Raw genomic sequence first — 15,878 nt, 5'->3', positions numbered from 1 at the left:
TTATAATACTTTGATGAATAAAAAGTTTTTAAAAATTTAAATTAAAAAAAGAAGATTTTTTTAAAAATAGAAATCTTTTGTAACAACAATATACACTACCGGTCAGTAATTTGGGGTCAGTCATTTTTTTCTTTCTTTTTTTGAAATAAATCAATAATTTTATTCAGCAAGAATGTGTTAAATTGATAAAAATTGATAGTAAAGGAGATGTATATTATTTGAAAATATGTTTTTATTTTGAATAAATGCTGTTCTTTTGAACCTTTTATTTATCAAATATATTAGGCAGTAGAACTGTTTCCAACACTCATAATAAATCAGAATATTAGAATGATTTCTGAAGGATCATGTGACACTGAAGACTGGAGGAATGATACTGAAAATTCAGCTTTGCATCACAGAAATAAATTATAATTTAAAGTATAATAAATTGAAAAACAATATTATATATATATACAATATATCACAATATAAAAAAAAAAAATCTGTATTTTAGATCAAATAAATGCAGGCTTGATGAGCAGAAGAAACTTCTTTCAAAAACATTACAAATAGTAATGTGTCCATATATATATGTGTGTTTATAAAGATATGCGTGTGTGTTGTCTGGTAGGTGTCCGATGCCCGAGGACGTGCAGATGAGGCTAAGCTCAGTGCTCAGGGAGTGTTACTGAAAGCCAATCAGAGCAAAGCACGAGTGGAACAGACCAATGATGAGCTCAGGGACCTCATTCAGCAAATACGAGACTTCCTCACAAGTATGAAATGTTCCATATAGTAAACACTCACATATTAGTTGTTCAGAATACTAACATTTTTTTCTTTAAGCACATGTATACGTAGATCTACATGAAATGTCCTACTACATTTGTCAGAACTATAACAACTTTTAGTTTATACCAACCCAGTATGACTTTTTGTTACATATGGACCACACCATACAGTAACCTATATACCATTGCTAATGGATTATAGGAAAATGGTATATTGTATATACATTTGTTATTATGTAATGCTGCAAAAATAGTGGAAATTTTAATTTTGATATTAGAAACATTCGATTGTCTCTGTAGACGAAACGGATCCGAAGCGTATAGAGGAAATAGCTGAAGAGGTGATGAAATTGAGTTTGCCAGTGTCATCTGGAGCGCTAAAGAACATGACCATAGAGATCGGCCAGCATGTGGCCAGACTGACCAGTGTGGATGATATTCTGACCCAGACGGCAGACAATGCCCGCACTGCAGAGAGACTCCTGCAACAAGCACAGGCTGCCAAGTGAGTAAACACTTACACACACCTTTGAACTTTTGACATTAAACTTTCCAAATACACTTTTAAAATTCAGTAGTTTATTTAATTTGCTCACTAACAATGTCCAGTATTGGACATAAAAGTTCTCAGGCAGGTAGTCTTTGACTTCGAGGAAACTGCACTCAAAGGCCCTTCTACTAATCTGATATGTACCTCTGCAATAAAAATAATATTACATTTATTTACTTTATTGTCTTCGAAAGGCAATTTATGTAAAAAGCATTATACATACAGCAACAACACACACACACACACACACACACACACACACACACACACACACACACACACACACACACACACACACACACACACACACACACACACAATCACACACAAAAATATCTATGTCTACAGAGCGCCGCACGTGAAATTCAGGGGGGGATATGTATATCGTGGCCGCAAATTAACAGTTCGTTCCCAAAATTTACTTACATGTCACCATGTTTTACTTATTCATTTTTCTCGTTAGAAGTATATTGTGTGCATGATATAATAACTTATTCCCTCGTTTTACTAAATCATGCCACATTGTAATAATTTGTTCCCTTGTTTTAGTTAAATCAAAATGGCCAGAATTTACTAAAACAATAGAACAAATACTTAATTTCATGGCCACTATATATATATATATATATATATATATATATATATATATATATATATATATATATATATATATATATATATATAAAAGGGGTGTAACATTTCGTTTTAACAACGATTTGATTCGTATCACGATTTTAGGTTGTCGATACGATTCAAGGACGATATTGGTTCATTTAGAACGATACGATCTGAAATGATTCAGTGAATTGAAATTGATTCTGATACTCTTCTGCCCTCAGCTTGCGTTTTCTGAACTTTGCTTTGGCAGCGAGTTAAACAAAGTCCCAGTAAAGGTCATAGACGGAAGTCAGGGTCAAACTTTCTTTACTGAAGACCAATTTGTGAAACTGCAACACAAATGAACAATGATATTGAGAAAACACTATCTCATACAATGTTACAGTCCCTTGTCCCAATGTAAGATTCACTGAAGTGTAAGATGCATATAAATTGCTTTTACAAAACGTAGAACAAACGATGTTAAAGTAAATACACAATCTAGCATCACAATTACGGTCCTCAAGTTACATTTATCACATCACATGTAAATAGATCTCCAACATTTACCTAACTTAACAAATTACACATAGTCATGTATTTTCGCATAGCTTAATCTTTTAAACTTACAGATTGTGCCTTGTTCAAGAGCGAAACGAAAAGGATGGACGTGGATGCACCTCTATGCACTGCACCATGAGCTCCGAAATCCAAAATGGCTGATACATTACTAAAAGCGAGAGAATTCTTAAAGTGACCACTAGGTGTCAGCATTGACAAAGTAAACAATATAACTGGGGCCAGGATACTCCCCGTCTGACATCAACTGATGTCACACCAGACTTAAGGAACGGTAAAAAAAGGTCAACATAACAGTACATGATCATTAAGCCATCTTAACTTGTGTCCTTAGAAACCAGAAGAACAACCTCAGTGACTGGTCTCAGAAAAAACCTTTGTTCACCTTTCTTCACGATTTTTACTTCAACCTTTCTAACTTTGCCGTCCTGACTTGGGTAGGTTTCGGTTATGATACCAACTGGCCAGTCATTTCTTTTCTCCTGGGCATCTTTCAGAAGCACTATATCTCCATTCTGTAGGTTTGGCTTAGCTGTACGCCACTTGCGACGTCCTTGAAGTCCACTCAAATATTCATTCTTCCATCTTCCCCAAAAGACATTAGCTAAATACTGAACACGACGCCAATGGGCTTTGCATAAGTCAGGACTTTCAAATTGGCCAGGTGGTACTGGTGGGGCTCCAACTTTCTGCGTGAGTAGCATTGCTGGTGTTAGTATCATTGGTTGTTCTGGATCAGTGGAGACTGCAGTTAAGGGACGAGCATTCACAATGGCACTCACTTCTGCCATGAATGTTACCAAAACTTCATGTGTGAGCCTTGCAGGGCTATGTTGCTTCAGCATGGCATCAAGGATACGCCGGGCAACTCCAATCATGCGCTCCCAGGACCCTGCCATATGTGAAGCATGTGGAGGATTGAATTGCCAGCAACATTGGTTATCCGATAGGTAAGCTTGGATGTTCGTGTTGTGGCAACCTTTCTTGTCAATTTGTAGCTCTTTGCAGGCTCTCACAAAGTTGGTTCCACAATCAGACCTCAAGATTTTGGCAGGGCCTCTGATGGCAAAGAAACGTCGCAGGGAATTGATAAAACACGAAGCACTCATAGACTCGATCACTTCTAGGTGAATCGCCCGTGTGGTCATGCACGTAAATATAACTGCCCATCTTTTAGCTTCTGCCGGACATCCTCTTGTTTTCCTGACCACGACTGGCCATGGACCAAATACATCCAGCCCCACATATGTAAATGGTGGGTCTATGTGTAATCTGTCGGCTGGTAACTCTGCCATGAACTGCACCTCTTGTTTGCCTCTCAATCTGCGACAAGTGACACAGTTGAAGATAGAGCTGCTGACTGATCTCTTACCCCCAACAATCCAATAGCCGCCTGCCCTGATGGCCCCTTCTGTGAGATGACGGCCTTGGTGACACACCTTCTCATGGAAGTGTCGAATCAAAAGCTGGGTAACATGATGTTTACCAGGTATGAGAGCTGGATACATTTCTTCAGATGGTAGTAGAGCCCTCCCCAGCCGACCTCCTACTCTGAGAAGCCCTTCTGTGTCAATGAATGGACAGAGTTTGCTGAGAGGACTTGACCTTAACACAGCCTGACCTTGTTCTAGACGTTTAAAGTCATCTCTGTAGACTTCTCTCTGGACAGTTCGAATGATTGTAGCTTTAGCCTGCTTTAGCTGCTCTTCCTCCTTATGCTTGTTGCAAATGTGCCATCCATGACAGACATCATCTGACCCATGCTTGAAGGACTTGGCTATGTGTTGCAGCCGTGCCACAGCCTTTAACATGGGGCTCCATCTGGAGAATCGTAAGAACCTTACACTCCCAAGGTTCCTTTGTGACAGGCTAGTCACACAGGTAATACACTCAGGACGAAGCTCTGCATCCGTTTCAGGATCAATGAGGGTGTAGGATGTTTTATCAAGTTCGTCTTGTCTTGCTTGTAGGAGGAATGGAGGCCCTTTAAACCAATATGATGAAGTCAGTTGTTCAGAGGGGAGTCCTCTGCTAGCAGCATCAGCTGGATTAAGATGAGTGGGCACAAAGTTCCACTGATGCGGTTGTGTAGAGTGTCTAATGCGCTGTACTCGATTGTGAACGTAGACGTAAAAACGCCTTGTCTCATTGAAGATGTATCCTAGCACCACCTTAGAATCAGTGTAGAATCTCACATCATCCAGTGTTGTGTCCAGCTGTTCTCTAAGCATCTCTGCTACTTCCACTGCCAGTACAGCCGCACATAACTCGAGTCGTGGGATCGTGACATCCGGCTTTGGGGCAAGTTTTGCTCTACCGAAGAGGAAACCAACATCACTGAGACCATTTGCGTCAGTAACTTTCAGGTAAGCTACTGTACCTACAGCTTTAGTAGAAGCATCACAAAAAACAATGATCTCTTTCTTGTGTGCACTAGACAATGAAGTGGATGTATACATTCTTGGGATTTTTAACCCTTGCAGATGTTTGAGGGAATCTTTCCATTTCTGCCATCGCTCTTGTTTCTCTTTGGGCAGAATAGCATCCCAATCATCTGCATTTCCAGAGATGTCTCTCAGGATGGATCGACCCTCAATGCTTACAGGTACTACAAATCCCAAAGGATCGTACAAGCTGTTGATGGTAGAGAGCACTCCTCGCTTAGTGTAAGGTTTGTTACTGATGGAAACTTGAAATACAAATGTATCTGTCGACAAGTCCCAGCACAATCCTAAGCTTCGTTGGATGACTAGTGAGTTCACGCCAAGATCAAGGCCCTGCAAAGTAGTTGCCAGATCCTCTCTCGGGAAGGCTCTCATGACGACGGGGCTGTTAGATGAGATTTTGTGTAGGCGGAGGTTGGATCTTGCTAGCATCTGTTGAGCTCTGTATAGTACATCAATGGCCTCAGCTTCTGAACTGAATGATTTCAGCCCGTCATCCACATAGAAATGCCGCTCAATGAAGAGCCTTGCATCACTTCCATATTCCTGCTCTCCCTCTATAGCTGTTCTCTTGAGCCCGTATACCGCTACTGATGGAGAGGGGCAATTTCCAAAAACGTGAACTCTCATACGGTACTCCTTAATATCTCCATCAAGATTGTGATCCTTAAACCACAAGAAGCGTAGGTAATCTCGATGTTCCTCTTTGACCAGAAAGCTGTGAAACATTTGCTCAATGTCTGCCATCACAGCATAGGAGTCAGATCTGAAGCGGATGATCACACCTATTAGGCTGTTGTTCAGGTCTGGGCCTTTAAGGAGAACTTGATTTAAGGATATGTTATTGTATTGGGCACTTGAGTCAAACACTATCCTGATCTTTCCTGGCTTTTGTGGGTGATAAATGCCAAAACTTGGGAGGTACCAACATTCCTTGTGGTGTTCAAGAGGGGAGGCAATCTCAGCATGACCTTTTTTGAACATTGTCTCCATGAATTCCACATAATGGTCTTTCATGTCTGTCTTCCTTTTCAGAGTACGACGAAGTGATAAGAGACGACTGACAGCCTGGTCTCTATTGTTAGGCAAGCGCTCTCTGGGACAGCGAAACGGGAGTGGAGCTACCCAACTATTTGCTTTGTCTTTGGTAAATTCACTGTCCATAATGTCCAGGAAAGCCTCATCTTCTCCGGATAGCGCAAGCATATTATCTTCATTGGTTTGTTTGAAGATATGCTTCCCAATGTCATGAGCTCGTGTTGTGCTCCTCATGAAGAGTCTGGGGTCTTCATTTGTGAACCTTTCTTTAGAATAGATGCTGTTTTTGCAAGGTGTGAGAAAGCTGGGTCTGCCATTTTCGAGTACACTAGTTTTGAAAGTGCTCACTATGGGTTTGTGAGCTCCACTGAGGCACACCTCTCCTACAATCACCCATCCCAGGTCGAGCAGTTGGGCATATGGAGAATTGTGGGGCCCATTGCGCTGTCGACGGACCTTGTGGGCACGAATAAGATCTCTCCCTATGAGAATGAGAATGTCAGCTGTAGGATCCAGTGGAGGTATCTGAGAGGCAATGGCTTGAAGATGAGGGTGGTAAGCAGCCGCCTCAGGAGTGGGAATCTCCAGTCTATTGTCAGGGATCGAATTACACTCGATGAGTGTTGGAAGCCTCATTGATACTTTTCCATCCAATGACTCAACCACAAAGTCCTTTGCTCTCCTTCCATTGGTATCAACTGTGCCTGAACATGTTCTCATTGTGTAAGGGAAGACTTCTCCTTGAACATTGAACATATGAAAGAAGGCTGACCTCGCTAAAGAGAGATTACTCTGATCATCCAACATGACATACATACGTTTCATTTCCTCAGGACAACCATCAGGGTAGACATTGACTAAACAGATTTTTGAGCATGACTTTCCTTGTAGCCCTGTTCCACATATTTCTGTGCAGACAGATGTGGTCACTTGGGGGGTTGGTTCCTCCTGCTCCCCGCCTTGAGCCTCTGTTGGTGTGGTAGGTTCCTTGTCAAGCCATGGAGCTGGACCATCATGAAGAGCAGAGACGTGGTCATAGCTATTGCATTCTAAACAATGGATATTCACCTTGCAGTCTTTGGCCCTGTGATTTGAGGAAGCACAGCACTTGTAGCAGATATAATTCTCCTTGAGAAACCTCTTTCTTTCAGCTAAGGACTTCATTCTGAAACCTCGGCATTTCACTAGTGAGTGGTTCCTTTTGTGGAGGGGACATTGTCTTGTCAGGTCAACTGAACTGGGATTGGAATATACAGACATGTTCGACTCAATCTCTGTTTTGCTGGTAGAGAAAGAAGGTCTGAATCTTGACTGTTTCATTGGGATTGTTTCCGCTTTAAGAGGCAACAGGTTAGAAGATTGAAAGGAGAAGCTGGGATCTGTTCTCATTTCAGCATACTCATTGATAAACTCAACAAAGTATGAAAAAGGTGGATAATGAAGTAGGTATTCTTTCTTGTACTTTGTTCCCTTAACTATCCATGCTTCCTGCAGATTGTGAGGCAGTTTCTCGACGATGGAATTGATTCCCTTTGATGTGTCAAGGAATCCAAGACCAGGTAAATTTCCTTCCTCTTTTACTGCTTGCACCTCCAGGAGCAGATCTGCGAGCGCTTGCAACTGATTGAAGTCTTTGTTCGAAATCTTAGCGAAACTCTCTAAACGTTTGAATAAAGATGCTTCAATTACCTCAGGGGAACCATATTTTTTGTCTAGTCGTTGCCACAAATGCATGAGGCCTGCTTGAGGATCATGTGCATGGGCCGCTCTTATCCTCAGAGCATGTCGGAGGGACTCACCTTCAAGCCACTTGGTAAGCAAATCAAGCTCTTCGTTGCCTTTTAGATTCAGACCATCAATAGCGTTCATAAACGCTGTTTTCCATGGAATGTAATTCTCTGGCTTGTTGTCAAATATTTTGAAGCTGCTAGTGAGCAGATCACGTCTCGCAAGAAACACCGCAAGATCAGACACTTCGCTGGATCGAGGGGCCGGTGTACGTGGTAAGCATGGGTTTCTCACATTAGAGGGAAAGCGATTTTGCTGCCTTGTATGGTGATACCCCATTTGGTCATGTGTATTCATTGTATTTACAGCCTCAGGAGTAAACTGGCAGGTCTCAGGAATGTCTTTGTGCTCTGCGCTTCCTTTATCCTTTTCTTTCTTCACACTCTGATTCTGAGAAAAGTGTGTTCTAACATATTCATCTGTGCGTTCAGCTGCAACGAAACTACCCCTTTTCGTCTCGTCATTGGAACAGATTGCGGCTGATTCCAACACTCTTGCTGCTGCGAGAGCTGCTTCGGCTTCACCCTCCTCTTTCAGAGCATTCAGCGTTGCTTCTATCCTAGCCTTTTCGATCTCCATATCTATCTGGCGCTTTGCAAACTCAGCTCTTGTGCGTGCGGCCTCTGCCTTTGCGCGTGCTTCAGCTGCAGCTTGGCTTGCATTAGATTTATGGGAGTGACGTGAGGATGAAGAGTTGCTTGGTGAAGATTTAGCCTCTGACCTGGTTTCCATCTTGGAAACTTGGCTGTGCTTCGACGAGTGCGACATTCTGGTACTTTCAGGAGATAGTGCATGTAGTCCACTATAAAGCTTTCGATGTGAAGGTAATCTTTTCACTCTTCTGCCCTCAGCTTGCGTTTTCTGAACTTTGCTTTGGCAGCGAGTTAAACAAAGTCCCAGTAAAGGTCATAGACGGAAGTCAGGGTCAAACTTTCTTTACTGAAGACCAATTTGTGAAACTGCAACACAAATGAACAATGATATTGAGAAAACACTATCTCATACAATGTTACAGTCCCTTGTCCCAATGTAAGATTCACTGAAGTGTAAGATGCATATAAATTGCTTTTACAAAACGTAGAACAAACGATGTTAAAGTAAATACACAATCTAGCATCACAATTACGGTCCTCAAGTTACATTTATCACATCACATGTAAATAGATCTCCAACATTTACCTAACTTAACAAATTACACATAGTCATGTATTTTCGCATAGCTTAATCTTTTAAACTTACAGATTGTGCCTTGTTCAAGAGCGAAACGAAAAGGATGGACGTGGATGCACCTCTATGCACTGCACCATGAGCTCCGAAATCCAAAATGGCTGATACATTACTAAAAGCGAGAGAATTCTTAAAGTGACCACTAGGTGTCAGCATTGACAAAGTAAACAATATAACTGGGGCCAGGATAGATACTTCTTAGCCAAAAAATTTAATCAGTGTGACTGAAATAAATATGTGCATTATGAGGTTTCAAACTTTTTGAAAATTTGATCAAAATGTAAGCTTTTTGCAAATAACACAATAAAAAATATTCACAGGTGATATCTATTGTGATTTCTCATATCATGTATTTCCTTTTTCACCTTGCACTTGCACATCATTGGCACTGTTGTCTAGTTGGTAAACAAGTACAGTAATTTAGAAAATAATTGTGGAATGGTAATATTAAAACATTTTATATTGCAAACTTTGTTTAGATTATCATAGTTTAAAATTATAATAATAATTGGATCTGGGACAAGGCAAAAATATTTAAATTCAGCATTAAAGGTATTTGAAAAGTAGACTTCTACTTTTCAAGTACCTTTTATGCTGAATTTAAATATTTTTACAGTATATAAAAATATAAGGTACAGTACGGTAAGGTAAATCTGTTTTAATGTGACCTTCAAAAACTGAAAAATTTGTCACCTGTACATTAATAATAAAATCAGCTCATGCAATAAAAAGGCTCTTAGTTAGGAAATAACCATTGAACAGTTTCCTTTATTACATTAGTGTGTGTGTGTGTGTGTGTGTGTGTGTGTGTGTGTGTGTGTGTGTGTGTGTGTGTGTGTGTGTGTGTGTGTGTGTGTGTGTGTGTGTGTGTGTGTGTGTGTGTGTGTGTGTGTGTGTGTGTGACAGTGAGAGAGCTACAGCACTGAAACAGACCACTGATAAGGTGAAGGAAACTCTACAGGATACTGAGCGTGCTAGAACTGCTGCCCTTGAAAAACTAAATGCGGTCGAGAGTGAAAAGAACCAAACAAAAGAACAAATCACAACGGTGAGTATATACAGTATATCTTTGAAAAATTCTTATGTGCCCTTTAAACAATATTAGTGTTTTTTTTTTATTTTTTTTTATTGATTCTTATTTATTACATGTCTGTCTATAGGTACAGTCAAAAACAGAAGCGACAGAATTCAAACTGAGTAGCAGCACAGGAAGATTTCTGGATCTTGAGAGAGAAGTCGAAAAACTCCAACGGAAAACTCAAGAAACGTCCCGCAGTGCAACTCAAACTCAGAAACAAGCTGATGACATTACAGCGGAAATTGAGCACACTGAACGGGTAATTGCCTATAACTATGTTCTGTTCATTCAAAAATACATTTGAAGGAAATTTATACATATGATGATTTGAATACTGTGCATGCCGCTTTTTTATTAAACATGTTTTTATTTGTATTTTTGATGTTGTTTGGGGGGGTATAAAGTAAAAAATGTAAGGTTGATACAATTGTCCTTATATCATAATGAAAACAAATTAATTTCTAGAAAATAAAATGAAGCTTTCAGGTAATTTAGCATAATCTTCTGTTATTCCATTCTATCTTCTATCTTCTATATATATAGTAAGGCAAGGCAAGGCAAGGAAAGGAAAGGCAAATTTATTTATATAGCACATTTCATACACAGTGGCAATTCAAAGTGCTTCACATAGAAAGGAATTAAAACAGGGATACAAATGCATAAGAAAAAGAATACAATGTAAAGAGAATTAAAAATATTAAAATGATGATAACCAAAGAAAAGAACAAAGGTAAACTAAAACAGTTATAAAATAATTTAAAAAATGATGCATAGATAAGGTGCAGTCAGTCGGACGTACAGTGCTCAGAGCTCATTCAGTAAATGCACAGCTAAACAGATGTGTTTTGAGTCTGGATTTGAATGTGGATACTGTTGGAGCACATCTTATCTGTTCAGGAAGCTGGTTCCAACTGCGGCTGGCATAATAGCTAAAAGCAGACTCTCCTTGCTTTGAGTGAACTCTTGGTATTTCTAACTGATTTGATCCTGCTGATCTGAGTGATCCGTTGGGTTTGTATTTAATCAGCATATCTGCGATGTATTGAGGTCCTAGGTCATTGAGAGATTTATAAACAAGTAGTAGTACTTTAAAATCGATCCTAAATGTAACTGGAAGCCAGTGTAAAGACCTGAGGACTGGTGTGATATGGTCATATTTTCTGGTTCTGCTCAGAATCCTGCCAGCAGCGTTCTGTATGAGCTGCAGCTCTCTAATGGTCTTTTTGGGAAGGCCGATGAGAAGGCCATTACAATAGTCCACCCTACTGGTGATGAAAGCATGAACATATTTCTCTAAGTCTTGCCTGGAAACAAAGCATCTAATTCTTCCATTATTTTTCAGATGATAGTATGCTGATTTAGTTATTACTTTTACATGACTACTGAAACCCAGGTCTGACTCCAAAATCACACCAAGATTCCTGACTTGATTTTTTGTTATCAGACCTTTCACCTCAAGATATGCGTTCACCTTGAGAATTTCATCTTTGTTTCCAAATGTAATGATTTCAGTTTTGTCTTTGTTTAACTGAAGATAGTTTTGGCACATCCAGTTGTTAACTTCATCAGTGCATTTGCACAGCGAGTCAATGGGGCTGTAGTCATTAGGTGACAGTGCTAATTAGAGCTGGGTGTCGTCAGCATAGCTGTGGTAAGCAATATTGTTCTTCTTCATTATTTGGCTCAGTGGCAGAATATACAGGTTGAACAGGAGTGGTGCTAGAATTGACCCTTGTGGGACTCTGCATGTCATGGACGTCCACTCAGACTTATGGTCACCTATACTCACATAATAACCTCTCCCTTCTAAGTATGACCTGAACCATCTGAGGACCATCCCAGAAAGCCCAACCCAGTTTTCCAGCCTGTCAAGAAGTATGTTGTGGTCAACGGTATCGAATGCAGCACTGAGGCCAAGTAGAACCAGAATTGATATTCTACCTTTATCAGTATTTAAGCGAATATCCTTTATAATTGTTATGAGCGCTGTCTCTGTGCTGTGATGCGGTCGGAAACCAGATTGAAAATTGTCAAAGAATCCGTTTGAGTTTAAGAATTTGTTTAGTTGATTGAAAACAACTTTTTCAATGATCTTGCCAATGAAGGGGAGATTTGAGATTTGTCTGTAGTTGCTCACTATGGAGTTATCCAGATTTCTCTTTTTCAGAAGAGGCTTAACTATTGCAGTTTGTTATATATAGTAGACCTCTATATTATACCTCTAAAGGTGTGCTGTGGTATCTAGAACCAAGATGTAAGCAGCAGATCCTTGAAATCTTGTAAGTTGTGAGGTGGGGCCTCTATGATTCTGACTTGTTCGTTCAGCACATCCCACAGATGCTTGTTGGATTGAGTTCTGGAGAAATTGGAGGTGGGAATTCAGAACATTGCCCAAAGCATCACATTGGCTCTGCCGGCTTGCCTTCTTCTCATAGTACATCCTGGTGCCATGTGTTCCAAGCGGTGCCAAGCGACACACACACACACCCGGCCATCCATATGATGTTAAAGAAAATGTGATTCATCAAACCAGGCCACCTTCTTCCAAAGTGACAATTATTAAATGTTTATTCTGTAGGGAAAACAAGCTTCCATACATATGCATCATTGACTCATCATTGACTCCTAGACACTTTCAAATAAGCCTGTATGTGTATATTTGTGTATTTTAGGAGATGGACTCACTCCTGCAACCTAAGTACCAACTGCTTAGCGGTCTGATGGATCAAAATGCAGCAGGTGTGATTGAGGCACGTCAGAAGGCCGAGCACCTACGACAAGAAGCAAAAGATCTATTAATAGATGCCACCAACAAACTACAGAGACTTAGAGGTAAGAGTGCTCACAGACTCAAATATTATATTACAGATTTAACTATGATTCCTGACTTTTCTTTCTCTTTATCTCTTCCAGAGCTGGAGAGATCATTTGTGATAAATCAGCACACTCTGGAGGAGAAAACCCAGGAACTGAATGGGCTGGAGTTTGAGGCTGAGACTGTACTGCGAGAACTCAGTCAAAAAATCACCATTTACAGCACCTGCGCTTAACTACCAAGAACTAATAAATAATAATCTTAAACTATAATCAGTCGTCAACCATGCAAATGCAATTTTTGTATTGCCGAACATAAGTTACTAACTGCAGGAATGCAATTCATTTAAGAAATTACACTGAAAAACAATATAAGATTTTACTGAGAGCACTCAATATATTTTTGCTTTATCAGAACTATGAAAAAAGTTCACCCCTTTTATTGTGTCATATATGATATGAGAAATCCTGCAATGTGCAATAAAAATACAGCTATCTCAACAAACATTCTAACTCTACAAAACGAGAGGAAGGCCCTCATTGTGGAAAGCGAATAGGTTTGGATTTTGACAACAGTCTAGTCATCGTTTAGTCAGAAACTACATTTCCCAGGATCCCTCCTGTCACCTACACTTACTCAGCCATCAACCGCACATGTCGCCCATCAGCACTCCAATCTGCACAAGGGTTTAACCACACACCTCACAGACCCTGTCCCTAATGGCACCCTAAACCCTCACGGTCTTCCTTTTAGTCCGCACTTTCACAACGTGATGATGCTTTGACTACCGGGTTGAAGTCCTCTGCGTAGCTCACAGGCCCTTTTCAAAAGGACACGCTTCATGTGCACCGTAGGTCTACAAGACCGAAAGTGCACATGAAGTGTGCCATTTGTGACAGGCTCAGCAGAAGTGCGCATCAAAGGCACATATCGACCTCAAAGGGGGTGCTCGCAAGCACCATTCTGAGACCTAAAATGACAAATGGTGGACTTAACGGACACGTTACCGAAAAGTGCACATGAAGTGTCTCAAATGGCACCCTGAACCCTCACGGTCTTCCTCTGAGTCTGCACTTTCACGGCGTAATGGCGCTTTGACTGCCGGGCAGAAGTCCTCTGCGTAGCTCATAGGCCCTGTCCCAAATGGCACACTTCATGTGCACTTTTGGTCTCGTGGACCTACAGAGACCGCAGTGTGTCCCATTTGTCATTTGAGGTCTTAGAAGGGTACTTCTGACGAGCCTCCATTGGTGCAGGTTGCGGAGTGGACTTCTTCCCGGCAGTCAAATCGCCATTATGTTATGAAAGTGCAGACTCAGAAGAAGACCGTGTGGGTTTAAGGTGCCACTTGGGACAGGACCAAAGTCTTGCGGGCTTGGCAGACGTGTGCATCGGGGGTGCATAGCAGCCGCAAAGGGGGCACTCACAAGCATATTGATTACTGAACAAGTTTATTTTAAAATGCAAAGTATTGAAAATAAAAAATACTCTTTTTTTGCAACAGTGTCCCATCAGCTAATCGAAAATACTTTACACATTTGCAGTCTTCACGCCTACTTGAACACTTCATGCCAAATACAGGATATATGTCATGCAAGTAGACAAGTGGTCAATTGCAAAGACCGCAAGTGTGTGTATTTGGACAGAGCATTACATTGTTTACATGACAACAATGTACTAAAAACAAACAACAACATTGTCAAAATGATCCCTGTTCACACGGATCTGCAAAAATGACTAAAAAGGCTGTATTGTGCATGCATGTCACTTTGTCAAGTAACACCCCGCGAACGCATAATACACATGCGTGAACATGTTTTCACAAATTCACGTTTTTGTTGTTTACATGGAGATGTTTTCCTACTAAAGCTAAGCAGGGCTGAGCCTGGTCAGTACCTGGATGGGAGACCTCATGGGAAAACTAGGTTGCTGCTGGTAGAGGTGTTAGCTCACCCTCTGGTCTGTGTGGGTCCTAACACCACCGTTTAGTGATGGGGACACTATACTGTCAAAGAGCAAGAGTCCTTCAGATGAGAGGTTAAACCGAAGTCCTGACTTTGTGGTCATAAAAATCCCAGGATGTCTTTCAGAAAAAGAGTAGGGGTTTAACCTCGGCATCATAGCCAAATTTGCCCATTGGCCCCTGTCCATCATGGTCTCCTAATCATCCCATACTGATTGGCTTCATCACTCCTCTCCACCATAAGCTGGTGTGTGGTGGGCATTCTGGCGCAATATGGCTGCCGTCACATCATGCAGGTGGATGCTGCACATTGGTGGTGGTTGTGGAGATCACCCCCCCCCCCCCCCCCCATATATAAGCGCTTTGAGTACCCAGAAAAGCACTATATAAATGTAACATTATTATAATTAATGTAGGTGCTTTCGACTAGTCGTGGACAAGGGGTTGGCACTCTGAATGGAGTGAGCTAGAGCACAACACTGTGTTTGTTTCCTCCTATAAACCACACAGTAGACCAGACAAGATAATTTATTTTCATTGCCTTTGTGCATCAATGAGTCTTGGGTGTCCAACACCTGGTCAACGGTTTGTGGTTTGTGACCACTCTTGGTAAATTCTCACCACTGCTGACCGAGAGAGACTACAAGGCTTGACGTTTTAGAGACCTAGTTGCTTTTCCATTACAATTTGGCCATTGTCAAAGTCAGACTCATGGTCATTTCTCCTGAATCCATTACATTGCTTATTTTGAGATGTTTGCTTAATCTACCCAGAACGTACTGTCCTTTTTAGATGATCAATGATAAGCTGGAGCTTTCAGCAAATCAAGTGGTGACGTAATTATATTTAGGGACTTTAACAGCTGACCCGAAGTAAACAGTTAACTATCGTAGCCAAAGAACGCAAAAATCACTAACGTTACGCATCAATAAAGAGGGCGGCATAATGGATCGTTTAACATCATTTAACAAAACAAAAAAGTAATTTAAAAAAGCAAGGAAGTTGCTTTTGGCATACAGAAACAAT

The 15,878-nt window shown here is 40.8% G+C and overlaps 1 protein-coding gene across 1 annotated transcript in view; it reads left to right on the top strand.

Annotated features, from left to right (window-relative positions):
* The window catches only part of lamb1b (laminin, beta 1b), a 43,226-nt gene extending 29,621 nt beyond the window's left edge, over window positions 1-13,605 (top strand). The window contains exons 28-33 of the mRNA XM_067427093.1: window positions 614-758; window positions 1,074-1,278; window positions 9,903-10,044; window positions 10,157-10,333; window positions 12,747-12,906; window positions 12,988-13,605. Coding sequence (XP_067283194.1) covers window positions 614-758; window positions 1,074-1,278; window positions 9,903-10,044; window positions 10,157-10,333; window positions 12,747-12,906; window positions 12,988-13,124 — 966 coding nt within the window. The 3' untranslated portion in view covers window positions 13,125-13,605. The remainder of the gene's footprint in view (window positions 1-613; window positions 759-1,073; window positions 1,279-9,902; window positions 10,045-10,156; window positions 10,334-12,746; window positions 12,907-12,987) is intronic.
* The last annotated feature ends 2,273 nt before the right edge of the window (window positions 13,606-15,878 follow it).

Source organism: Pseudorasbora parva, chromosome 20 (genome assembly GCF_024679245.1).
Source record: "Pseudorasbora parva isolate DD20220531a chromosome 20, ASM2467924v1, whole genome shotgun sequence".
NCBI lineage: Eukaryota > Metazoa > Chordata > Actinopteri > Cypriniformes > Gobionidae > Pseudorasbora > Pseudorasbora parva.
This window is presented reverse-complemented; position numbering and strand designations above follow the sequence as displayed.